The following is a 26,439-nucleotide window of genomic DNA, read 5'->3' on the forward strand; positions in this document are numbered from 1 at the left end:
CGATTTGCATTAAAGTAATGTAGCGGCACGCAGTATTGCCATTTTCTAAACGCATGATGTATGGCGCCTGTATGCTGCCAGGCTCCTCTTTCGGTCTCCTTGCTGGACAAGCAATGCCATCTTGTAGAACTACTTGAAGTGGGCCAGTGGTGCGGTGTGGCAATAAATCATAAAATATATATTTCGCAGGTTTGACCCTGCCCGGAACAAAAAAAAAAAAGAAGAAAACTTTGTTCACGAAATAGCTTTTTCTTTTCGTACATCAGCGGCACGTAGACAGTGCTACATGTCCAATGGCTCAAGTTGGCCAGAAAAACGGCAAAAACCACCAGAAACTGCGTCCGTATAGCATCCTAAGAATGTTAATTGCTATAGAATAGTTCGCTCATGCGGAATGCGCTGACTCACAGTTCATGGTGAGTGTGACCGACGTGGACGCTGGCCTGGTCAGGTTGCTGTTGCTCGCTTCGCAGGTGAACACGGCTCCCAGGTGGTCGCGCCTCAGGCTCCTCACGTGCAGCGTTGCCTTCTTCACGCCCTGCTCGCTGCGGTGAAACACGTGGTGCAGGTGCGCGGAACCCTGACGCCATGTCACCCGGGGCTCAGGCTTGCCTGCACAATGAGCCGAGCACGCGGCTCTCGTCAGCCACGGTGCGAAAGGCGGTGCAAGGCGGCACTCAGCGACGGCCGGAGCACGTGTGCCTCCGCTGCGCGCGTATTAGTTTCGCTCGGCTTCGCTTTACACGAGAAGACAGAGCCGAGAAAACAATGCCAGTCGGAAAGGAACGGAGAGAGTGGGGAGACAGACAGGAAGACAAAGGGATCCGCGGAGGCCCGGCGGTATAGCGTCGGCCGTCTCCCGTTACCCGAGTAGATGCATATGCGCTCTACCATTGACGTAAGCAGGCGCTCGTTGTCTTGGCGGTTGCCTTAATCTAGGCGTTGCTCCCTGCATCCGTTCGCAACAAAGGGTGCAATGCGCTTGAGCTGGTTGCTTTACCTCTTCAAGTGAAACAGGCAGCGTCCCCTTGTTCCGACGGAGCCTTATATATGCAGCGAGAGCTGATGCGGTTAGGATAAAAAAAAAAAAAACAGTAAGGATATCAAAGGCTTATGAGCTACAAGTTATACTTAGGCTACCGGAGGGAAAATAGAGCGAAACGCGGAATAAACATGAGATTAGCAGATAGCTTGAACGCATGCGGCTTTATAAGCGAGACTGCTTTGAGAACTTCACGAATCAAATGTTACCAAATGTTGTAGGGAACTTGAGCTGCTCACTATAAGGTATCAAAAGTGATGCGTCTAGACTATCGTAAAGCAGCAGAGATGCGCCAGTCATCGTGCACATCCTGAGCCGGTTACCTTTAGCATTAAACTCAATCTCAAAAACGACGCATGCACTTTACGTACAGACTTCTAGAGAGAGCAGTTCGTAAGCAGTAACTCGAAGCTAAATAATGTACTAGGTACATTCTTGTTCTTATCTTTCAGTGATATATTCTGTCCGTAAGTTGTACTGATAAAAGACAATTTTGGAAATGCGTTTGGGAAGTTCGCACAGATGAAACATAGCATTAATTGAAGTGAATGAAACGTTTGAAGAGGTAATGCAATAACAACAACTGAACATTACTGGAGGGTAACTCATGGGATAAACTTGCCGCAGAAATGAAGGCATCAGGATTACCTGACTACCACAGTAGATATCGAAAACCTTTTTTTTTATTTTGCCATACTGAAACCACCCTTCACAACACCACCGTTACTGCTACTTCAACGGTTCTTCCTTATCTCAGCCCTGCCAGTGTTTATAATGTTTTTGTTTTGCCTAAGATAGATTCAGATTTTACTCCAAATGAGTTTCCTCAGTAGGTGCGTAGTCTCATTCAACCCCGAAAAATTGGGCTTTTATTATCTAAACTAGCGAGAAAAACTGGAAAAGTATTGCGAGCATGCTGATAACGTTTGTTCTCACTGCAACAAGGCAGACTTCATGAATACAGTCAGCAGTGTAGCGCAGGGAAGAAGTGCTCAGAACGTGTTTCTGTTGAGAAGTAGTAAGTTGATGCTCACATAGCATGACAGCAAAGTAGACGAGATATTAGGTTTCGGAAGAGCGTCAGGACAAAGCACAGGGCCGAACCTGAGACGGGTGCAGCACGCATTACATGTCAGTGGCTGGCAATCAGTGATATCGAGATGCCACTCCTTAAGGCCTCAGGCATGGGGAGACAATCCTGGTCCGAACCTCAGTTGCTTACTTCAGGTCATCATACTTCAGCCATGCTTCCGTCTTTTGCGTCGTCGCTGTCACTTGCTAAGAAGGGACGCTGACGTAAGGATTGGCAACAATATTGATTCGCTATATTTAGCCGGGATGGTTGTGGGCGTACATTTACGAGCAAGGTCAAAAGTAAAGAAACGCCTTCGAATTGTCTTGGATATTGAATATGACGTCGAAATTTGTTATCCCTCTCATTGTCTTGTAAAACTTTGTGACAACTACAGCGGAAGTTAAAAAAAAAAAAAATGAACGATGCAGGAGAAGAGTTCATGAAGATTTTCACTCGTAAGTGCTGAAAATTAATTGTAACCAGAACAGTGACAGGCCCTTAAATACATTAGCAACAGCCTGCCACTCTTTAGTTCGAACAGCATATGTGCAGCAGAGTGACAGTGCACGAACAACCAGCATAATTGGTCGCTGAGAAAATGAAGTCCGCTACGACAACGCAGAAAAGCGGCCGCCACGCGACAACTTCATATTCTGTACGGCTTTACTGATAACATTTCGCACTGGGAACTACTGGTCAACGAGAGTTCCTAGGAACACACATAAACGTATAGAAACAAAGAAGGGAAATTGATTTAGCTCATCGGTCATAGTCGTCACTAAGCTTACTGCTTCCGCCCTGTTATCGCCAGGTTCCCATTCCACAAGGAGGAAGCACTAGTTTTAGGCGCAAGGCCGAGAATCTTGCAGTTCTGACTGAACCAAATCATTTACTGCCCTCTGCGAAAGCGGAATCCATTTGAGCGAATCAGTTATCGAAGACCATGAAAAAGCAATAGCGAATTCTGTCACGACAGCTGGAAAACCAGGCGTTCCCTGAATTATTGCGTAATTCGCTTTGTTTTATTTTAGTTTAGTTTCCTTTACATCAACGTAAGATGTTTCTTGGTAAAAAAACAAACTCGCATTCAGCCTTGTCTATAGTTCTCAAACAGCAGCTGCTAGACACTAACCAGACAGTCGCTTTCAAGTATATCTCACCATGCAAGCTAAATGAAAAATTGCGGAAATACCTTGCTTTTCGTAATATTCGCGTGAATTCATGACCGGAATAGTTTTTTTTTTTCAGTGTTCAATGAACAGTGAACAGTATATATGCTTGTAATAGCCAATGTATTTACGTAGGCTGGTTTTGGTTACTTGCCCGCGCTAAATTCACCCTATTCACTTATGCTCAGTGAAAAACAGTCGCACTCAGGAAGAACCGTCAAGCTGTTTTTAAGTGCGAAGCCTTTCTTAGCGAACCAAAGGCACTTTCAGCATTTTCATCTATCTATCTATCTATCTATCTATCTATCTATCTATCTATCTATCTATCTATCTATCTATCTATCTATCTATCTATCTATCTATCTATCTATCTATCTATCTATCTATCTATCTATCTATCTATCTATCTATGGAAACCCCAACGCGATAGCGTGAAGGAGGTTGTGTAGCAGAAAATCTGCTGCCGGCGTCGGTAGCATTGTCGGCGCGAGAAAAAACTGAGGGACAGAAAAATTCGGCAGATCCCACGTCTTGTGGAAATTGGTTTCATGTGAAGCAGTCAGCAAGTAGTCGTCTGTGCTGCATTTTTGGCTTTGAGCCAAGCGTTACGAGGTGGATCGACTGGCTTTTGTAAGTGAAGTAGTTGTGTGCACATCGTGGGCTTACTACACTCTAAGAAAAAAGAGAGTCAAAAGAGGGTCATGGAACCGTGACTCTCCTCGGGTGTCCATCTGACCCCTTTTGGAAGGTACAGGCAGAAAAAAAGAGTTCGCATTTGGGAAGGAGTCACTGGACCCTCCTCTGAAGCGCGTTTCAATTGGCTTCGGTATAGACGTCAGACTCTGGAGTTTCCAAGATGTGTGGCGCCACCTGTCGGATAAGTATTGAGTAGTGCATAGACCGACTCTCTCGCACAGTTTGCTATGGGACCAGGTGCAACTAGCGAGTGCGAAACAACGATTGAGCTTAATATCGCGTGTGTTTGCGTATTTAGCACTCAGAACGAGAGCTGTGAATTGCTCTCCGCTAGTCGGACGCGCCACCGAGCCGTCGTGAAGTGCTTGTTGGATCACTCGCCTGAAAGACGGCGAAAACAGCAGCAGACGAGAGCCCTCCGCACGCTACGAAGAAACTCCGCAAAAGACGCACTGTTGCGTTGTGAATTGCCACGGACGTAAAAGACTGAATAACAACGTTCAGTTTTAGCGATTTCCATAGTTGTCGTACGAAGAAGAAAGGCGAGAGCGCTGGATACGGGCCGTTGCGAGCGTGTTGGGTGAGCGAAGTACCCGCGTTCTCCATAGCCGGTGGCATGAATGTGTGGCTCTGCTGTTGTTTTGCGTAGCCCTGATGCAAAACCGTGGTAACCTTGACTATGAAGCTCAGCAGAGGCGCTCACCGCTGTGCTTGTCGTGTAACACGAAGTGAGCAGCTAGAGGCAGACTGGAGACGCGTGATACGCACACCGCGACGAGTTGGTCGTCACAACACAGCATCGCGGACGTATGTACGTCTTGAAGGCTCAGAGTTCTGGTTCTAACTAGCTGACACCACGTGCGTCATACAAGTAAATCGCAGAATGTTGGTCGTGACCCCATTCAGGTTTGTTTCGCCCGTGTCCTCCGCGGTTGCCGTAGCTATCTCGGAGGCCACGGTTTTGCCTTTGGTTGTACCCCGCGAAAGTGGACACGCACGTATCCCCATTTGCAGTACATACAAACGGAAGACGACCATCAAGAGACCATTTGAGGATGCGTAATAAAACATTCCAATGCACAGGAAGCGAGAGATGAATTAAGGGAGAATGCAACTGAAAAGGCGAAAATCGCCGAAGCCATTCGCCCCTGATGAACCGAGTTTTGTACCACTGATCGTAAGATGCATAGCTAAGTAAATTGATCGTGTATGTAGGTACTTTATCGCTGTGGCATACGTATATACACGATTTTAACGCATTTAGGCTCTAGAGAACGGATGTCGGAGGGCTTGCCTCGAACTCGGTGTCGTGTGATGCTCGCTTGTACTTGCGAGTGGCAGCGCGCGGGAATAACTAAAACTTATTTTGCATTGTACTCGCAGTTCGCTTTGATCAGCTTCCTTTGTTTCTGAAGCGTGGATTGGCGGGAGAAGCTTTCCAGGTCCTTGATTTTCAGGAAACCGCGCCTCGACACCAACGAAAGAGGAGGGTTATATTGCGGCCTATGCACATTCGCTTGCGGGCGGCTCTCTTTGCACTACCCAGTTAGTGCCAGGGCTACGATGAGGGCGCTGGTGGCGGTGTTTTTCGCAGCGCCGCCTGGGCAGAGTCTGACGTCTATACGGAAGAGCCGCCGTATACGCCATACATATCGCACGCTCGCCCTTTGGCGCCGCTGTGGCGCATTGCTCGGCGACGCAGACGGGGTTGGCGCCGGGGTGGCGCGCCGCTCTCCTCTCTCAGTCGTCTCAGTCTCCTGGTCTATTGGAATGCGTTGCGTGGATGAGTTGGTTGCGCGTCTTCGGTGGTATTGACGCCGGCTCCGTGCACGAAGTGACGCTTGGAGGGCGGAATATTCATGGAGCTGTGGATACGGACAACGGGCGCCAGTTAACGGTGAGTGTACTGCCTTCGTAGGCACTAATTATACAGCTTTAGCTGGGCGTCTGCAGCAGCTCTGCGGAAGTTATCTGCCAGCCATTTCCAACAGCAGCCTGTGTCCGCGGGGCTGTTGCGGATGGCCAACTATAGCTGTCAGTTAACGAGTTGCCACCGTTATGCGCGTTGCTGTACAAGCTCCCATAAAGTGAGCGATGCAAACAATAATCGAGGGTCATTTCTTGCTGATCGCACGTCGTGTCTGCACTACTGAAGGTGCAAGATGTCGTTTTGAGATGCCCTTTAGTCTACTTCATAATAACATTTCCATCGACCTTGAGTGTGCGGCGTGCTTTCACGCGTGGGAACGTGAAAAAAAAAATGCCTGTGTACAGAACGCTCAGACGCACTATATGTAATGGTTTTTGTTGGCTGAAAGACGGTAGTTTGAGGTGCAGATATAGTACGGTGGCTTCCAGAATGTACGCGGTAGTCATTCAAGTTGGACACGCCTCGCCGGTGAAAGTGAAAAAGCTTTAGACTTTCGACGGCGCGCGTTGTTGCGGCCGCCGGCGTGCACTCTTTTCCCTCGTTTCTCTTTGCTGTTTTCGTGGTTTGCATACAGTGCGATGACGTTGGGCGCTATAACAGAATCGAGTGAGTGTACGTGATTGTGGGAGTTATGTGCGCTAATTCTAGCATATCACATGTCTGATCTCGACGTAGACGGCGTACGCACGCGCTGGGTGTCGTTCGGGCCCTAGTACTCGCATCTGTTTATCTGAGTATTTAAGGATGGGTTACGTTTGTAAAACGTGCGGTCAATAACCGCTCACGGCATGCCCCTGGCTGCCGGAGGATGTGCTTGTTTTGTTGTTAGCCTTTGTTATGTCTGTGTGAACCACTTGTGTAGGTTGTGCAAACCTTTACTGCAATTTCATTTTCTCATCATAATATCACGTTCTGCTTTTCAGATACCGTTTTCATGGTGCTCACGCTGGACAGGAGCGACAACCTAGCAAGCCACAAGTCTGATACTTCCAGCCGTCACCACTTTTTGATTATTCTTAATCACAAGGAATAAATATGGAAACATGATGGCGATTTCTGCTGTTCATTTAGCACCATATGACACTGTGCACATCACAGTCACACATTTTAGTTGGCTATACTCATAGAAGCATGTAAATGAGGAATACCCAAACTTCTTAATTGGAAATCACAGACCATCTTTTCGCGCTTTCTATATAACTTTGTTGGAAAATATGTGTTGTTTTGACGAGTTCTTTAAAATAATGCTAAAACTGAACTATTCTTTATTTACAGTCGCTGGGCAGAACGGCAAGTATTATTGGACTTGCTTAAAATGAATACTCCACTATTTTCAACAGTAGTCGCGCAAAAGTAGAGCAAGGATCGAATGAGTAGCTTAAAATACTTGTGGAGTCGCTTGATGCTTCGGTGTGGGTCCCTTGACCCCCCTAGGAGCGTTACCGGCAAGAGTAGTCTGACTCCCTATGAGTGATAACGTGATCCTCCCGATGAGAGTCTTTGCACTCTTCCTAGAGGGTCAGGGGACTCTCCTAGAGCGAGCCGACCCTGACCCACCAAGAGAGTCACCGTGACTATTTAAAGAGAGTCCTATACGTGGCAAGTCAGAACTCTCCGAAAAGAGTCACGCATACTCTTTTTTTTCTTAGAGTGTATGCACGTCGTCTACGATGGTGTTTAAAGGGCAGCTTATGGTCTGACGTAACGTCAGCACTCATGTTAGAGCGCATACGTCAGTATTATACAACGAAGTGCACTTTACGGTGCGATGATGGGAATATCCTACGTAACTATCGTTAGGGTATTTTTCCAGTGTCGAGCAACGCTTGAATATAGCTTGCTGAATCATAGGAATACAAATGCAATGCTTATTAGACCGCTATAAAAGCGGAGCCAACACTGGAACTACAACTGACGTTAACCCGACATGACGCCTGTATCATAGGAGTCATAGGAATCATATGTAATGTATCTTGCTGTGTTGTCAGATTAGATAGCGAGCACTGCAACCACATTTGACGTGGCACCGACATTATGCCTTCATAGGGTCTTTTTTCCAAAGCAGTTCAAATACCTGGCGTGGCTGTGTGGTAGAATACCTGACTGCCACGCAGAATGCTTGGGTTCGATTCCTGCTGGGATCCTAATTTTTATTCTTTGCATTCGTCGGGTCAATGCTGCCGATGTTGGGTTTACTTAACGCTCGCGCATTTAAAATACCAATGCCTGTTCTCGCCTTTCCTGGGTAGATATAAACTGTCAATCACCTGTGGCGCATACCCACATACCGCGGCCCGTGGTATACGGTTACTTGCCACACGTGTCTAGTGGAAAGGGTTTGACGACGTACGCGTCAGGATGTTCACGTTATTCATGTCATGACCACACAGTCATATTCGTCACACCCTCTTACCCTCCCATGCTAATTTTGGTCTACACAAAGTTAAAGAGGCGATCACGAGAGCACCCAGACGTAGGTGGCTAGATAGATAGATAGATAGAAACGCTCAAAGTGCCTTTGCTTAGCTAAGAAATTCTTCGCATTTAAAATAATGAAAATCACGGTTAGAGCCGAATTCTAATCCAGGCATTCTGCGTGGCAGTCAAGTATTGTACCTCAAAGCCACACTAGAGCTTGAAACTGCTTCTAAAAAAGGCCCAATACACTCGTCATGTCCGGCTACGTCCATCGTGGTTACAGTGCTGGCTATCCACTTTCATAGTAATTTAATAAAGATTAGATTTGAACTTCTATGACTCGCGAAGCCATACTCAACCATTGCACAACCCGATGGAATACGGCGAAAACCGCTGCTTATGATATGCACATCATCGCACCGTAGCGTGAAGTTCGTCTCGACAAAACTAACATCTGTGGTCCAACGTGAGCATTGACGTTACGTCGGAACATAGGATACCGTTTGAGCACTACCGTAGTCGACGTACCTGGTAAGCCCACAATATGCCCATAACTACTCAAAATGCACAAAGAAGTCGGTCCAACTCGCAACGCTTGGCTCAAGGCAATCAGAATCATGCGGTGTAGGCCGCTACTCGTCTACTGCTTCGCATGACATCTACATCCAGAATGTTTGAGATGTGTCAAAACTTTTTCGAACATCTTTTAGCCAAAGGTATCTCCCGGAACTGTTGTACTCCTGGAGGTAAATCTGTATTGTATTGTATCCTCGCCTCTCCTTCCTCTTCAACCTCATATCAGATCCGAGTTTTCGCTTGGAGGCTCTAGGCGATGTACACAAAGCTGTGCAACGTGCTTAACCTGACGGTTGGTGAAACGCGGCAGCTGTGTGGCAATCTCCATCCCTACAAAATCCGACGAAATGAAATGGTATACAGCAAGTATCGTCACACGTACCGGTGCGGTGCTTAGTTATGGGAGCTGCCTTTACTTTCTTCACATTTATATTCTAAATACTACAGATAACACCCCCTATACTTTCCTTGGCGTTATTGTCTGTTAGTTTTCATTAATATTGTTTCTAACAAAGAAAACGAGCCCTTAAGAGTCACCTTCTTTCCTTCATTCATAGCAAGGGTCTCATTCTGGCAGACTTGATGCCTTCAGGCAGTATGCGAGGGATTATTGGTCAGCTGCCAGCTCGTAAAAAGATCACGTGCTACGTGACGCCAGAAAGGCAGAAAAAGAGTGTTCCACACTCGCCGCCATGGCTGCGATTGGCGCTGACGAACACTCCAATGTTTAAATGCACATATATACCCCATAAAGCGGACGGGAGGATGACCGCCGCCGTAGCTCAGTGGTAGAGCATCGGATGCGTTATTCGAAGGTCGCAGGTTCGGTCTCTGCCGGCGGCAAGTTATCTTTTCGTCCACTTTACTTTCTTCACATTTATATTCTAAATACTACAGATAACACCCCCTATACTTTCCTTGGCGTTATTGTCTGTTAGTTTTCATTAATATTGTGTCTAAACAATGGGCAGTATTTGACTCTAAGGCAGCCCTCCAAACCATATAAACGCAATGCGCCACATACCCGATCGATATCTGGTGTCAGATATTCTACCTGCATTTCAACGCAGCCATGTGAAGGGACGAGACAATTCAGTGGCTTCCTAGATACTGTGTACTGTCAGCGCTAGTCACCACCCACCCCCCATGAAACCACTGACTTCGTACATGAGAGCTGCTGCTGTGTTACGATTCCTCTTTCGCAAACTGATGCTGCGACTGGAACTAGGCTGGAAATCCTGTGAATGCACACTGCTCTAATTCGATTCGACTGATTTTACCATGCTTCATTTCGGATTCGTCATCCCCAGACCTACAGCTACATTTACAGTCTGAGTTCCGGCGATCTTCATCAAAACTCCAGGGTGCCTTGAATAGACTGGATGACCGACCCTTTAATGAAGCAAAGATCTTAGGAGCCTGGTCGCACAGAATATCAGCCCAGAAAGCCACACGAGCCCTCCTGTGGTACTTGAAAAGAACCTTATTGAGCGACCGCCTGTGAAACTCGGCACTGTGTGTGTGATGTGACATGTGTCTATTCTTCTCTCTCTCTCTTTTACTCCTCTATTCCCCCTCCCAATGTGTAGGGTAGCAAACTGGACGCATTGTCTAGTTAACCTCCCTGCCTTTCCTACATTCCTTCTCTCTCTCTCTCTCTCTCTCTCTCTCTACAGTATGAGTTGCTCTGTCGCGAACAGACCATGCTGTACACCATTTTCGGCAGGGTGTCGCACTTATCTAACTCATATGCCGCCCTTACTGGAATGACCGACAGCCCCACGGGATATAAACGCCGCCATGGCGAGACTCTAAGGCTGTGTCTGCTTAAGCTGTAGGGCACTGTGCTGGACCGACGGGGAATCATTGTACATTCCTATAAAACGCTCTAAGCAGTGCTTATGAGAAAGGTCTCGGCGGGGAAGGCCTAATTCGCGCCACCCAGGTTTCTGTGTTCTACGCGCCTTCGCGATACACTTAAGAGGGCCCTGTGCTGCTGCTGTGTAGTGTACGCGGTTACTCTGTCATCGATTTTCCTTCCATTCTCCATCACTTTTTACCTCCTACACTTCCGCCACTGCCAACCAGAACTGCGTCTAGTTAACATCCTCACCGATTTATACAGCACCTCTCACTCTCACTCGCCTGACTTTAATAACAACCTATGCTTTATCCCTCCTAACTACCATGACGCAAAAGCCTCGGCACTTTTACATTTCCGGAGCGCTAAAGTGGCTCAACGAAAGCTATCTGACAGCTGTTAGAAAATGTGACACAAAAAAGTATGTGGTTGAACTTGAATTAATGTCGGCTCGTTACCGAATCCGCGCATGTACCTCTTGGCTGAGCAAGCATTCTTGACCTATAACCACTTAAAGAAGCCCTGCAGCACTTTTCCAAGTAACCATCGAATGACTTCATTAAAGGAGTTCATTGCCTCACGAATCGACCACCGCAAAAAATTGTAGAATCCTTCAAGTACGAGCGGAGTTAGAGATTTTTCGCACGCTGTAATTGCGTTCTCTCGTCTCTCGTCCCGACGAGCGCGCTGAAAGCTAAGCAGGGAGGGATGTGACGGGGGAAAGAAGTTACGTCACGCACGCGTCAACACCTTGAGCACTTTTTTTTTTCCCGAACGCGCGGCTTACTTTCACTGAGATCGCGAGTGATCGCTCGTGCACGTGGCGGCCTCCAAAGGCGGCCACAGTAACTATGCAGGGCACGATGCTGAAATCACACAGTGGCAGTAAATTTGGGTATATGGCGCGGTAATTTTGGTATATGGCATCATTTGTAGAAAGAAGAGGGAACGATTTATAGCTGACTTTGAGAAGCAATTGTAAATTCCAGGCCGCGTGCTGCGCTATAATAATTGGCTCGCGTGTCTTCCGGAGCCTCGACTACCGATCGGCAGCGTTTTCTGACCATGCTGAAAAAGTGTTGCAGGGCCCCCTTAATGTGCGAGCTTCACGGCGCACTATAATCAACCTTCTAGAAATGAGAGACAATACAGTCTTGCATGCTGATTTTAACTTCTTCCGAACACGTCGCCGAACTCACTCGAGGACAATTACGTTATACGACAAAGGAAATTGCGAGCGACATGCACTTAGTTGTTAATCTCCTCTTGTCGAAATGAACATGCTTGACCGAAGCGTTCTCGGCAATTTGGGTTGAACTACGTCCATTTCAAATATAAGTTACAATGGAACTCAATACCAGTTTTACGTCTAGATGACCTCTTCGTTTGTTCTTCTTGCCCTCGTAAATGCATCACTGATAACCTACGTTAAATTATCATTGAGTGGCAAAAAAACAAACAAAAAACGGGCCTTTCTCTTCGATCAAATATGAACTCTGTGGTTACTTCATTTGCGATAGAAGAACTGAGTTGGCCTTTAATTGGGCTGCATGGTATGAGGACAACGTGAAGAACGAGGTCAAAAAAAGACAGCATGCAGCACTGTAAAGAGTGGCGGCCAGGTGCAGGGCGCTGACTAGTTTTCATCGTAGCTGAGGCATCTTCGCTGAGACGTTCACAGCAAAACCAAGCGATTTATATCCCAAGAGCGACGAAGCGCGGTGCATCGAGTCTCATTTTACGTGCTCTATAAGCTTATCTTTTTTCAATACGCCGACTTGCACAGAACTTTGTCTCAAGTTTATACCTATATATCATTTGTCAAAGTATGAAAAAAGTTTTCTTTAGCCACAATGTTCCGACTCAATCCTAACAGAGTGTTTTCTCGGAGTCGCTTCGCAGAAAGCAAACACCCTTGTTTCCAAGATATGCGCAGTGCAAACACAAACGGCAATTACTGTTGAAAAAAAACGATCAAGGAGCTATACCCACACAGCGCTGAAGGCGTATCGCACGTCGTGTGCTCCGAGCCTTATCATGAGACGCTGTCCGCGCAAACTTGTTCTCGGTCGTGGACGTAAACGACTTCTCTATGTCACCGTATAATCGGAGATTAGTCCTCCGGTCGCCCTTTTTTGGTGCCAAGGTCATCTTCCGGTCAGGTCCCTGCACCTTGTCATGCTTTACTTCTTGTGCGTTCTTAGAAGCTTCAATGCGACTTCGTACGGCTTAGTCTGCATCGACCTTACGGATCAATAATCCAAACTAATGTGTTTGCAGAGACGTGCCCGAATAGAAGACGTACTGCGCTGTAGCAATCCTAGTGCATGCAGTTAATTTCCAGTCGTGTTTATTTTTTTTTTTAAGCCGACGCGGTGGTACTGTTGTTACGGTGCTCGGCTGCTGACCCGAAAGTGGCGGGTTCGATCCCGGCCCCGGCGATCGCATTTAGATAGAGGCGGTATACTATAGGCCCATGTACTTAGATTTAGGCGCTCGTTAAAGAGCCCCTCACCATCCTCTGAAAATACAAAAAACGAGCGCGACATTCTGTCCTGGCCTTTCTCGTCTTTCTGGCGCACTTCGTGACACAGAACAGTGATGCCCGTGACGTCTACATAGTACATACTCCCGACTGGTCCATATACGCGAAATATCAGATGTGAATTGTATCCTGCACTGCTTTGCCATGCAGCTGGCCATCCGTTCTTCCTTGCCTATCGTGCGTGATCCACTAATTTCACTTTATTTTCTGTGTTTGCGACTGCGCAAACGGAGATAACAGCGTGTAGACGTCAAGCGCGAAATCTTGATAGTGACAACACCCAGTGCCGACATGGTACACGTGTTTTAAGAAATAAGTGGCGAGGGGGAGATACGGCCTGTAGGAAGGGTAGCGAAGGCGAGGAGGAAACCGTTCCCTCGTCTTTGAACGGGAGATGGTGAGGGGCCCTTTAAAGAACTCTTGTTGGTCGAAATTTCCGGAGCCCTTCGCAACGGTATGCCTCATAATAATATCATGTTTTTAAAACGGTAAACACCTTTTATTGTTATATTTTTCTATGAATTTCACACCAAAGGGGACAATTAACGCTTAGGTCAACGAGGAGCGGCCGCCGTGTGCATTTCCGCCATGTTGAAGGCTAAGGGCGCTCCGCATGTGCAGACACGGAGCGTACGTATCAACGTGTGGCGGCTGATGGGAACGGCAAAGCCGACATATTTTCGTGTGTCGTGTTGCTCAGATTTAGGAAATTACGATGCTGAAAAATATATTTGCAGAAAACTAACTTCCACGTTATCAGATTTACTCGTGGCCGTCGAGAAGCAGCAGATCGTTCCGTTGCTCCGACTACTGCTATACGACTAACGTCGTGTTTACGTTCGCTGTTCTTAATAGATGCGGTGTATGACAGCATCGGCGCTCATAAGAGAACACTATTTCGTGTCCTGCCGGAACGAGAGAGTTTTCGCGCCTTGTGCATGCAACTTAGACAAACCGACTTCGTGTACGAGCTTCAAAGCTGCATCGCGGCTACTCGCGCATGCCTGCGCTGCTGTTGACGACACTATTTTAATTATTGCATTTAGATAACACATGCATGTTATACGGAGAGCTCGTGCGCGCAATTTGTTCACAGCGAACGGACTTGCTGTGCTGGAGCGTGTTGTTTAGTTAGTTTTATATTGTGGAGTTTAATAAGGTAGCGTTTCGTTTGATGTTTTGCGCGCGTATTGTTTCACTATGCGTATTTTCGAAGCATTTCTTGCGCTATCACTGTCAAATTCAGAGGGGTGGCCCGGATTTCATGACCAGTGGCGTAGCCAGGGCGTGGCACACCACGCCCGTGCCCCCGCCCCCCACCCCCAATTTTTTTTTTCCCCATGGACTACAGAGCACAATATGACACTCGACCCCACTTATCTGCCTGGACCCCTTGTCGGATCAAGGAAGTGCTCCCCCCCCCCCCCCCCGAAAAAAATTTCTGCCTACGCCACTGGTCCTGACCCCCCCTCCCCCTCTGAAGTTTTTAAATTTAAACCCCAAGAAGAGGACATATCAGGTTCTCCCAAAAGCTGGTCCCCTTAAAGGAAACATCCTGTATCCACACTTCTGTGTTATTAAATGTTAACAGATGTAAGTGTGAGGCACTTTTCGCACGAAACTGAAAAAAAAAAATGCTGTGCCGGCGAGATGTGTGTTACATTCGGCTGTGGGTGCGCTATCGTTGGTTACGCGCTGACGTGGTTTCGAAAGCGTTCAGTCGGCGACGCAAAACTGTCTTGTTGCAACGGCTCGACATTGTAAGGCGCCAGAAGGCCCCGAAAGCGGCGATGTGAACGCGAATATTATTAGCGTATCCTGTTATTCATGAGCACATGTCGGAGGGATATACTGGATAAAATACCAACTAATCGGCACCTACATCTTGGAGGAACACACACTTTTCATGTTCACTTTTCACTTGCGTGAGATGCGTAATTTTTTTTACATTTTAATTGCAGAGTAATTCTACACATAACTTACGTCGATGACTACAACAGCGAAATATTTTTTACAAAACAAAAAGGGACAACGTTTAATTTACGATTAGATGCACAATACGGCTGCCCCTTATGAAATATGCTTTGAAATGGGTCAACTGCAGCACTTTCTTACCGTCATCGCTGTGCCTAGACAGGTCACGCATGCTAAAGCCTCTTCCCAACTATCCTACACTACATGCAGGATATCCAGATAGCTAACAACGCTTTATTCGCTACACAGAGAACAGACAGACAAAATTTATAACCTAGCGCATAGCTTCATTCTGAACCACAGCGGGCCTACATGGTGACTCGGTGACAAACTTGGACCTTCGTTCTCGTTGTGAGGCAGTTATCTACACGTAATACTGTCAACGCAGTGACTAGGAAATACCGGTAACGTGTACAGGCCCTTACACACACGTCTAACATTTTCATGCCCCGATTTATTAATATCAAAGCAGATACAAGCGAGAAGTTATAGCAGCGACAGCAATACGATTCGGACACAAGCCTCCAACATGGCGCCGAATCGGTAGCTTCGTCAAACCTCCGACAGATGGCAGCAATTTTGCATAAGGTCTATTGCCTCGAGGTATTCTGCTTTACCGTGACATTAATGCAAGGCCTCAACACTCTTTGTCATCTTGGCCTGGAAGTCTTCAAACGCACACAACTTACGTGTCCTCCCCACATTGCCAGTTTTGTGGAGCTCAGGGCACGCTTTACCATATGGTAGGGTGGTATAGACGGTCACCTCTTAGTGCATCCAACCCATACTACGCGCCTGAGCTTTGGGAGCGAGCCTTAGCCAGCCCCACCCTGGAAGCCCTGCGCCAGCTGATAACGAGGGCTGTCGACGCGGCGAAAGCCTATCGTTTCCTGGAGGGCGGAGACCACCCCGAAGACGACGCTTAAATAATACCGAAATAAAGATGTTTATTCTCTCTCTCTCGACAAGACCCACCTTGGTCACATGAGAATATAGACTGCCAGCTGACAATTCCACGGATGCACAACAAGCGCTCCACACCGATAGCAGAAGCACGTTCTTTGGTGCTTGAATACATTGAAGTACGCCGACTATCTGAAAGTCTTCACCGGCGGGTCGCTTGAGATCGAGCGCGGAGCAACCGCTGCAGCGTTCATGATCTTGTCCTTCAAGGTGTCCTAGGCGGCGCGACTCGACTGCGTCGTTTCGTCGACAGCGAGGCAATTCAGGCTGCCCTGAAGAAACTAGAGCCTTGTAGGGCGCAACAAGTCGTGTTACTTTCGGACAGTAAGCCCGCTCTGCAACTGTTAAAGGGCCCCTCACCAGGCCACATAGCAAATTTTAGTTAGACGCTGGAAGTTGTTGTGTGCCGAATGAAGAGCAGTATGCCACAAGAATTTTTCAAATCGGTTCATTACGAGCTGAGAAAAACCATAATTTGTAGCGGCGCGAAACCATGACGGGAGGAGGCGAGTTTCAAACCCTTGCCACTCGCCCCGTGTAGCCTTAGCAAGCCAAATCCTTTCCCTGCCCTCTTCACTTGACACATACGCATGAACACGTCATGCGCATGCATGGTCACGTGCGCATGACGTGCCTGAGCCAGCCCGAGCACGCGAGCGGCGTTGCACGGCCGCTACCTTTTTTTTTTTTATGTAGCGGCCGTGGGCGTTTTGTCGGCGTTCTCTATGGTGTACTGCCTGTTTCTGCGGGACCGGCATGAAAGTTGAGACATTTGTACGGGCACGAGAGTGGCGGTATCATGAGCCAGTGCCGCATTAACGTTTACTTGGACGCGGTAGAATAAATGAGCATAATGAGTGCTCGAACGCGCCAGAACATTACTTTCCTTTTCAGGGCTGGCGTCTGCTAGATGCGCTAACCGCGGGAACACGAACGCATGCGAAATGGAGGCACATTAGCCCCGCATCTCGCTGCTATTCACGAAAAAAAAAATGCAAAAGACGCACACATTCCCTTTGTGTGTCTCATTATTTCTCTCAAGCTTTATGAATCTATTCAAGCAACAAATTACACAAACTACACATGTCGTGTGAAATAATTATCGCAGTGTCACGTGCTACTGTTGGCGACGTCAGAGCACGGTCGTCTACGTAGAGGAGCGACGTCACAGCACTACCATCTACGTAGGGCCATTTTCTCATGTACGTCATCCCCTCATTCTCTAATGCGCGCGCCCGCGAGAGGAAGGGCAAGCAGCGTTCAACTTCAAATTTGACCCATTTCCGCGGCGCGTAGCGTTGCAAATTTTGGCAGACGCGATCGTGAACGCCCAGTGTGTGTATTGCGCTCGTTAGCTCAAAATTGTCAAACCTGGTGAGGGGCCCTTTAAAGCATGGGTTGTTCTTGGAGAAGTGCACTCAAAGATGGCGGCATATTCCTAAAGACCTGCACAGCGTTGGACTTAATATAATGTTTCTATGGATTCCATCACATGTGGGTATAGCGGGTAATGAGGTGGCTGACAGACTTGCCCGCGTTGCTTTGGAACTTAGGCCAACGAAGAAGGCTCCTAGAGAACATCAGCATTTTTTAAGAGACGCTGTAAACAAGCATTTCCATTCTTTATGGTTGACACCTCACCAGTCATGTGTGACAAAAGGGCTGACCACGGCAGAGGCCTCTCTGTTACATCGCATTCGCACGGGGTCAGCGCGTACACCAGCATGGCTCCACAAGATCAGGCTCTCCGCGACGCCATTGTGCCCGGCTTGTAAGACCTGTGCTGATATCGAACATTATTTTCATATGTGCAGTGAACTTGAGAAAGATCGTCAATGTTTCTTTGAATCACTTCATCGTTTAGGCTCGCCCCACGACATTGTAAATGATATCGGGTTTCCGCGTGATCACTAAACATTCAGGAAGTAGGTGTCGCGGCTACTTTTGAAGTTTTTAAATGTTACAGACCTCGTATGTGACTGGTGATGAGTGACACTTATGTTCAGGTGTGGTGATATGGGGGTCCGCACAATACTGTATGCGCGATAGCCTATAGGCCACTGGTATGTGCAATATTGCATCGCGCTGCGCGCGACTTCTTGGTAGCCTGCCCGCGCTTCGCTTTAAAAAAAAAGTTCAACCAGCTCCGGACACTGATGAAACAGCAAAGCTGGTGGCCTTTCCTTCGTCTGGCTATCACATTTCTATGTTTTGCAGGTCTCTCAGATATGTTGTATGACTGCTCTGTATTAAACACTCTTTGCTAAGCTTTGAGGTAGTAGTATAGTTTTATTGCATCTCATTTACTTCATTATTTATTTGAATCACCATGATGCCATTACAGAGGGTCATGGTCTTCATCTCCATAGTAGTCTTCCGTTGCTTCTTCATCGATGTACCCCATCGCCTTGTCTTCATCATACTCATCGGTGTACCCAAATGCCTGGTCTTCATTGGTGCACTCCACTGTCTGGTCTTCGTCATACACTGTTTGTGTGCGGTGTTCATCGCTGTACTCCGATGCTTGATATTCATCACAATATGCTGCTTGTATATGATGGTACTGCGTTGGTTCCATTTGATCGATTGGTTCCATTTGATCGTTTGGCATGCGTTTTGCACTTCACAATCCCAGCTTTGTGGTCGCTATGATACACTGCCAGAGGCATGCCTATTTAGTTAAGATCATTAAATCCCACGTTTTCAAATCGAGTGTGTATGTAGGACGTATGTTGCAGGATATGTTGTTGCACGTTCACAACTGTATTGGTGTCAGTTTGACGCCACGGTATGTTTAGTTATCTGATACACTCTCGCACAGGTTTGCGAAGGAGCCTTCGCTTAAGATGCTCCGATATGTTGTATTACTGCTCTTCATTAAACACTCCTCGAGCGTTTAGCTTTGAGGTGGCAGTATAGCCACCACCTTCTATAATCAGCAAGTATCACGTGATAGTGTTTTTAATGGAAGTCGTATGTAGTGGGATTTACCCAATTTCTGTGGCGCATACGCGTTTATGATGATGATAATTTTCTGATAGGCCACACAGATTTCTGTGGCACATATATCCGTTTGTTGGGCTAACTGCTGCCAACATCTTTAGTGGACCCGTGGTGAGCAGTGATATTTGCCCAATGTCTGTGGCGCATACCCGTTTATGAGGCCCACAAGTGTTAACGCGGATGCCGAACATGAAAGGCTTGACCAAGAACGCCTTCGCTGTCAAAAGGACATCAGTTCACTATAATCTGAAAGGAGGAAACCGGGCTGTGCAATTGCCTGCAAATCTCGCAAGGCCAAGTCCGCCGGCAACCTACAACATCCTCCTCCTCCTCCTCATCATCCCTTAAATATCTGCACGCGCATGTGAACGTACTAAAATAAGAGAAAATGACTGTTTTAAGTGTATCATAACAGAGAAAAATGATGTATGTTACCGAAAATTTCGCTACAGACGTTATGACGAGGGCTACAACGCACGCCGCCCGTCACCGGTCCCATGTTATGACAGCAGCATTCAACACCTGCGTATGCGGTGTGTTCTTCTCTTTGTTCGTGTTTTAAGGCGAATGACTAAGGTGTCTATGCTGCAGGTCCCCTGGGAGAGCTGGTGAGCTTGACGCGAAAGGTGCAGTGCCGAAAAAAAACAACAAATCCGCGGATGAGTGCGGGAACAGCTGTGAACAAGTAAAAAAGAAACATATGCGCGCGCACCCGATGCCTCTTCTTGGCTCCACTCTGCAGAGTGACAGGTGTTGCGCAAAAAAGTGAACGCGCGCGCACTGAGCATTTACGTCAAACTAGGCGCAGTTTCTTTGGCGTCGCCTGTTGCCGGCGGCGCTAGTCGACGGCGAAGTGGCGAGCGATGGAGCGTGCACGCATTTTCGGCGCGCGGGCGGGGCCGCGCTTGTATGCCACTGTGGAAGACGCGCGCGTTGCTGCTCGTGCTTCTGCGTCTGTGCGAGCGTGATGCCGAAGACGAAGGGATCCCCAACTGCGGAAGCGAGAAGCGGAACAAAGACGGGCGCGTCGAGCGGAAGATGTAAACGCATGCACATGGCTGAAAGGGGCTCGCATAAGACGTTCAAAGAGTACAATTTAATGCGGAGCCTACGTACTGCTCAATGGTGGCTCATGTCATCTTACGCGAGTACAGCAAGGCTTTCGCCTTCTTGTGCTACAAGAGTGTAATACCTGCCGAATTTCACTTTTCCTATTGTTTCTTTCCCGAAAAATACGTACTACGGATTCGAAACAGCGAAAAGGACAGGAGGCCAGAGGAAGAAAGACACACACAAAAGGGCCGCAACTGTTAAGATCGGGTAGAGTCCGCTTGGTGTGTGTGCATATATATATATATATATATATATATATGCGAGGATGAAGTTCAATGGATCCGGTGGGAAATGCAGTCGAGAAAGGAAGACAAAACGTACGAAACAAGCTTTACTAACGTTTCGGCAGGAGGGCCTGCCTTCGTCAGACAAATCCGCGTCACTCTGACGAAGGCAGGCCCTCCTGCCGAAACGTTAGTAAAGCTTGTTTCGTACGTTTTGTCTTCCTTTCTCGACTATATATATATATATATATATATATATATATACCTGCATATGTAGTATGTACGTATGGTGTACTTTATTGGTGAGGCACAAGACGCCGGCGCAGCCGATACGGCCGTCGAGAACGGAAGCGCGTAAAGCGCCATATTTGCGTTTCCCACGAAACGGCATTACCTGTTTTATCTGATATATATATTAGAAAAACAAAAAACAAACATGCCACCAACTGTAATAGTGTATTGTGGAATCGAATGTGAACCAAATAGCAGGAACTATTCAAGTCGGTTGTTTTCGTTAAACTTCAGCGCCCCATAGCAGAAAGGTCGCTGGACTAGAGCAACTGTTACCGGGGCGAACAATCGCAGGGCTAGAGCCTGCACATTATCTTTATCACCGCGAGCAACAGCATAAGGCATGAACAGTTACAGTCCGAGGAACGTGCTGTCTTTTTTTTTTTTTTTACACTTCTTCGCATACAAGTGATGCCCCCTATAAAGTCACGTAGGCGACACTCTTACAGTACACATCACTATCTTCGTTTTGTGGCTTGTTTTCCGTACGCAGCAAAAATTTATTCTTCCCCCGATATCAGCTACATATTTTATAAATGCGAAGCATTTCACGGCGAACCAAAGGCACTTTCACCATTTCTATCTACGTACAGTAATCCCTCGCTACAACCAAGTCAGCGGGACGGCGATAAAATTCGTTATAAGCGGTATTTCGATATAAGCGACCACATTCAGTGAAGCAAAACTTTATTCAGGTGCAAAAAAGCACTCTGAATAACACAGTCACATGGCCAAGCACACAGCACGCCCCATGGAATCCTACGGCGCAAGACAGCCCGCGGTCTTTTGGCTACTTTTCGGCATCCAAGAGACCGCGGTTTTCTGGTGTCGCAAAGCAGCAGGAAAACTTTATTTTCGTGTAAATTCCATCGCGGGAGACACCAGCGATACGATTACGACCGAGATTAACAGCTCGGGCGCGCTGCACATTGGAATTTTACAGCTCCCGGTCGCTCCGCAGTAGAGTCGCCGACCGATATTTTGGGACCTGGCGGCGACCGAAAAATAGTCCGAAAAATCGAACAGCCCAAAAAAGTTGTTAAGACATGAAAATGAAGTTTCTTTGGATTAGAGCAGCCTAAAAAAAATCTCCAATAATGACCTGCTTCATGCTAAGCTTGGGGACGAGCAGATGTGGTTGTATTCAGGCTACAGTAACATCATTAGCGCATTCGCGATCGCTGCCGTCGACCGTTCCGGGCGACACAGTTCGTGGCTCCATGACACCAAGTAAAAAAAAATTGATGCCAGCCACAAAAGGGTGCATGCGTCGTCTCCTCTGGACGGTGGGATATAACGACGCGGTCTGGGGTGGTTTAGCCTCCGCTGACATCGCACAGTGCACGAGCCTCCAGCACTTCGCCCCCATCGAAACGCGACCGCCGCGGCCGCGATCGAACGAGTGTGTTTCAGGTCAGCAGCCGAGCACCTTAACCACTGAGCAACCGCAACGGCAGAGGACATGACGCACACGACGGCTAGAAAACACTTAACGCACCGCCAACACGACCACGTGCGAATGACAACCGGAAAAACGAACGCACACCCAAAAAAGAAAACCCTAATGGCGTATTAATGAAGACGATAAGGATGTCTGACAAGGCAAGTTGCGTCCCCTAGAGCGCTTTGCCAGCCAAGAAAGAGCGGGCATGGACTCCGAAACTGTAAGATTGTGCGCGTTCCCAATCTTGGAGGCAACAGAACTGGCCACTGGAAGCCAAACGACCAAGGTAGCTGAAAATCCAACATGACGGCTTTCAAAATCGAGCGGCGTTGCTCAAAACGAGCGATTTCTTCTAAAAAATCTAACTTTAGGGCATAAATTCTTCTGAAAACCCCCTCTCCCGTCCCAAATTGTGCAAAAAATTTGGTATAGGCCACTAATCGCCTAATGCTTCGCATGCCATCGACTCCCAGGATGAGTGCGATCTGCAGAATTTTTTTCATTTAGTAAAATTATATGAACTCTTCAACATTGAATATTAGCCATGCCATTTGACCTTACGTGGATGTCAGCAGGTCGTCTTGTTCAAGTTAGGTGGCAACTTCTACATATTGTTAAACTACGTGCACAATAATGAAATAACCACTACACTTCAAGCTGACGAAGGTTTATCTTGAAGAGATGATGAAGTGAAAACGCCGGAGAAATCAGCCACCGAGTCCCCGGTACACTAAATTTTGTCAAACTGCCCCGATCCTTCGCAGCACGTGTATTAGTATATATACCGCACAAAGTGGTATAGGTTATCAAGGACACTCTCGTTTTAATCCGCTACCGATTTCCGCATAATGGAGCAAGAACATGAATGCGCGGGTGCTGTTTGTTTACAGATGATGATTTTCATGCAAAAGCGTTTTCAGTGGATTCGGTGCGCCCGGAAGGAACTGTGGCGCCTCGACAGAGTATAGACTGAGCGCCAGTGTCCCCTGAGGTAACCCAGTGCGGGCTTTTCACGCTAAGTTGTTCTGCAAATAGGCTATGTTTGCGCTGTTTACATTCTATAAAAAAAGAAAAAAGAAGAAAAAAAAAGCCGGCAGATCCCACGCGTTCTGGGAATCGATGTAATGCGAAGCAGCCAGCAAAGAGCTGCATATATCGTCTTGTATGTAATGGTTTTCATGTTAACTCCTATTATTTATGTCCGTCACACAGTAACGCAGCGCAATACCAACTTCGGGGTCGATCAAGCTAGAGAAACGGCCGCCAGCACCCCATGAGCGTGGCACGTAAGTCATGCTGTACGTGACATGCGTGTCATGATTTTCATGTTAACTCGTGTTTTTATGTTCGTCACACAGTCACGTCGCGCAAAACCAATTCCGGGGTAGATCAAGCTAGCGAAACGGCCGCCAGCGTGCCATGATCGTGGCACGTAAGTCATGCTGTACATGACATGCATGTCATTATTTTCATGTTAACTAGTGTTATTATGTTCGTCACATAGTCACGTCGCGCAATACCAATTTCGGGGTAGATCAAGCTAGCGAAACCGCCGCCGGCGCCCCATGAGCGTGGCACATAAGTCATGCTGTACGTGACATGCGTGTCATGATTTTCATGTTAACTCGTGTTATTTATGTTCGTTACACAGTCACGTCACAAGATACCAATTTTGGTGTATATAAATCTAGCGAAACCGCCGCCAGCGCCCCATGAGCGTGGCACGTAAGTAATGCTGTACATGACATGCGTGTCATGATTGTCATGTTAACTCGTGTTTTTATGTTCTTCACACAGTCACGTCACAAGATACCAATTTTGATGTATATAAATCTAGCGAAACCGCCGCCAGCGCCCCATGAGCGTGGCACGTAAGTCATGCTGTACATGACATGCGTGTCATTATTGTCATGTTAACTCGTGTTTTTATGTTCGTCACACAGTCACGTCACAAGATACCAATTTTGATGTATATAAATCTAGCGAAACCGCCGCCAGCGCCCCATAAGCGTGGCACGTAAGTCATGCTGTACATGACATGAGTGTCATGATTTTGATGTTAACTCGTGTTATTTCTGTTCGTTACACAGTCACGTCGCGCAATACCAATTTCGGGGTAGATCAAGCTAGCGAAACCGCCGCCAGCGCCCCATGAGCGTGGTACGTAAGTCATGCTGTACATGACATGCGTGTCATGATTTTCATGTTAACTCGTGTTATTTATGTTCGTCACACAGTCACGTCACAAGATACCAATTTTGATGTATATAAATCTAGCGAAACCGCCGCCAGCGCCCCATGAGCGTGGCACGTAAGTCATGCTGTACATGACATGCGTGTCATGATTTTTATGTTAACTCGTGTTTTTATGTTCGTCACACAGTCACGTCGCGCAATACCGATTTCGGGGTAGATCAAGCTAGCGAAACTGCCGCCAGCGCTCCATGAGCGTGGCACGTAAGTCATGCTGTACATGACATGCGTGTCATGATTTTCATGTTAACTCGTGTTATTTATGTTCGTTACACAGTCACGTCGCAAGATACCAATTTTGGTGTATTTAAAGCTAGCGAAACGGCCGCCAGCGCACCATGAGCGTGGCACGTAAGTCATGCTGTACATGACATGCGTGTCATGATTTTCATGTTAACTCGTGTTATTTGTGTTCGTCACACAGTCACGTCGCAAGATACCAATTTTGGTGTATATAAATCTAGCGAAACCGCCGCCAGCGCCCCATGAGCGTGGCACGTAAGTCATGCTGTACATGACATACGTGTCATGATTGTCATGTTAACTCGTGTTTTTATGTTCGTCACACAGTCACGTCGCGCAATACCAATTTCGGGGTAGGTCAAGCTAGCGAAACGGCCACCAGCGCAGCATGAGCGTAGCATGTAAATCATGGTGTACATGACATGCATGTCATGATTTTCATGTTATGACTTGTCATTTATGTTCGTCATAGAGTCATGTTACGCCATACCAGTTTTGGTGCACATTCGATGAACCAAGCGACCAGGAGAGCACAAAGTCATAGGCGGCTAGATAGATAGATAGATAGATAGATAGATAGATAGATAGATAGATAGATAGATAGATAGATAGATAGATAGATAGATAGATAGATACGCTCAAAGTCGCAGAAGTTCGCTAAGAAATGCTTCGCATTTAAAAAATACATGAACTGATACAAATTTGCTTTTTGTTTATACGGGGCGAGAACACAATGTAGAGACCTACGACTAAACTTTTTGCCCCCCCCCCCCCCCTCCCCGTTGAGTGAGCCGACATTAGCGCTATAGCTGTTACGGAGCGAGCTTTTCATTGTGAGCTTCATGTTTTCGAGTGGCGCACGCCGCGAGTAGCTCACAGTCCTCGCGCACAATGTCTCTCGATCTCCGCACCGTTCACTGAGCTAAGCGCAGCGGCGCTCGCACAAAGTAGAGGGCTTTGTTTGCAGTAACAGCAGCAGCGACAGTGTAGTGACTGAACGCGTGGCCATGGCGCCGAAATTACGACTCGCTTAGTGACGGGGATCGGCGCATTCGAGGTGCTGCTGCAGGCGACAGAGGCGTCCAGGCGGAAACAGAATTCGAGGTATAGAGTGCAAAATTTGGCCCGATCCGCCCTCTCTTTCCTGTCGGTGCGAACACACACACGTACGAGCGCGTGTCCGTATATATATATATATATATATATATATATATATATATATATATATATATATATATATATATATATATATATATATATATATATATATATATATATCGATGGCAATCGGCGCCGCTATACAACTAAAGAGGGGCCTCCGTGAAACGCCAATAACAGCATCAATAGAAGCTGGGCAAAACAATGACTGGGGAGCTATTCGCAGAGCGCAACTAGTGCACTTCAAAAGAGGCACGGCGGTGCTTTGTTGAACTTGGCGCCAAGCCGGTCGCGGTGGAAACGTGCCGCGCACACCGATACTGGCACAATGCCGGGAGGAGGTGGACGAGTTTCCGGCATAGCAGCACTTGGCGCCGCTGCCATCGGAGTCGCGTTTTTGCACCCCCCCCCCTTCCCCCCGCACCCCTCTTCGTCCTATTGTCGAAGGACGGCGCACGAGG

The 26,439-nt window shown here is 47.3% G+C and overlaps 1 protein-coding gene across 1 annotated transcript in view; it reads right to left on the reverse strand.

The window, feature by feature from the left end:
* Positions 1 to 26,439, reverse strand: part of LOC119381742 (hemicentin-1) — a 106,754-nt gene that overhangs the window by 23,993 nt on the left and 56,322 nt on the right. The window contains exon 4 of the mRNA XM_049412488.1: positions 409 to 612. Coding sequence (XP_049268445.1) covers positions 409 to 612 — 204 coding nt within the window. The remainder of the gene's footprint in view (positions 1 to 408; positions 613 to 26,439) is intronic.

The sequence above is a fragment of the Rhipicephalus sanguineus genome, chromosome 1 (assembly GCF_013339695.2).
Source record: "Rhipicephalus sanguineus isolate Rsan-2018 chromosome 1, BIME_Rsan_1.4, whole genome shotgun sequence".
In the NCBI taxonomy this organism is placed as follows: Eukaryota; Metazoa; Arthropoda; class Arachnida; order Ixodida; family Ixodidae; genus Rhipicephalus; species Rhipicephalus sanguineus.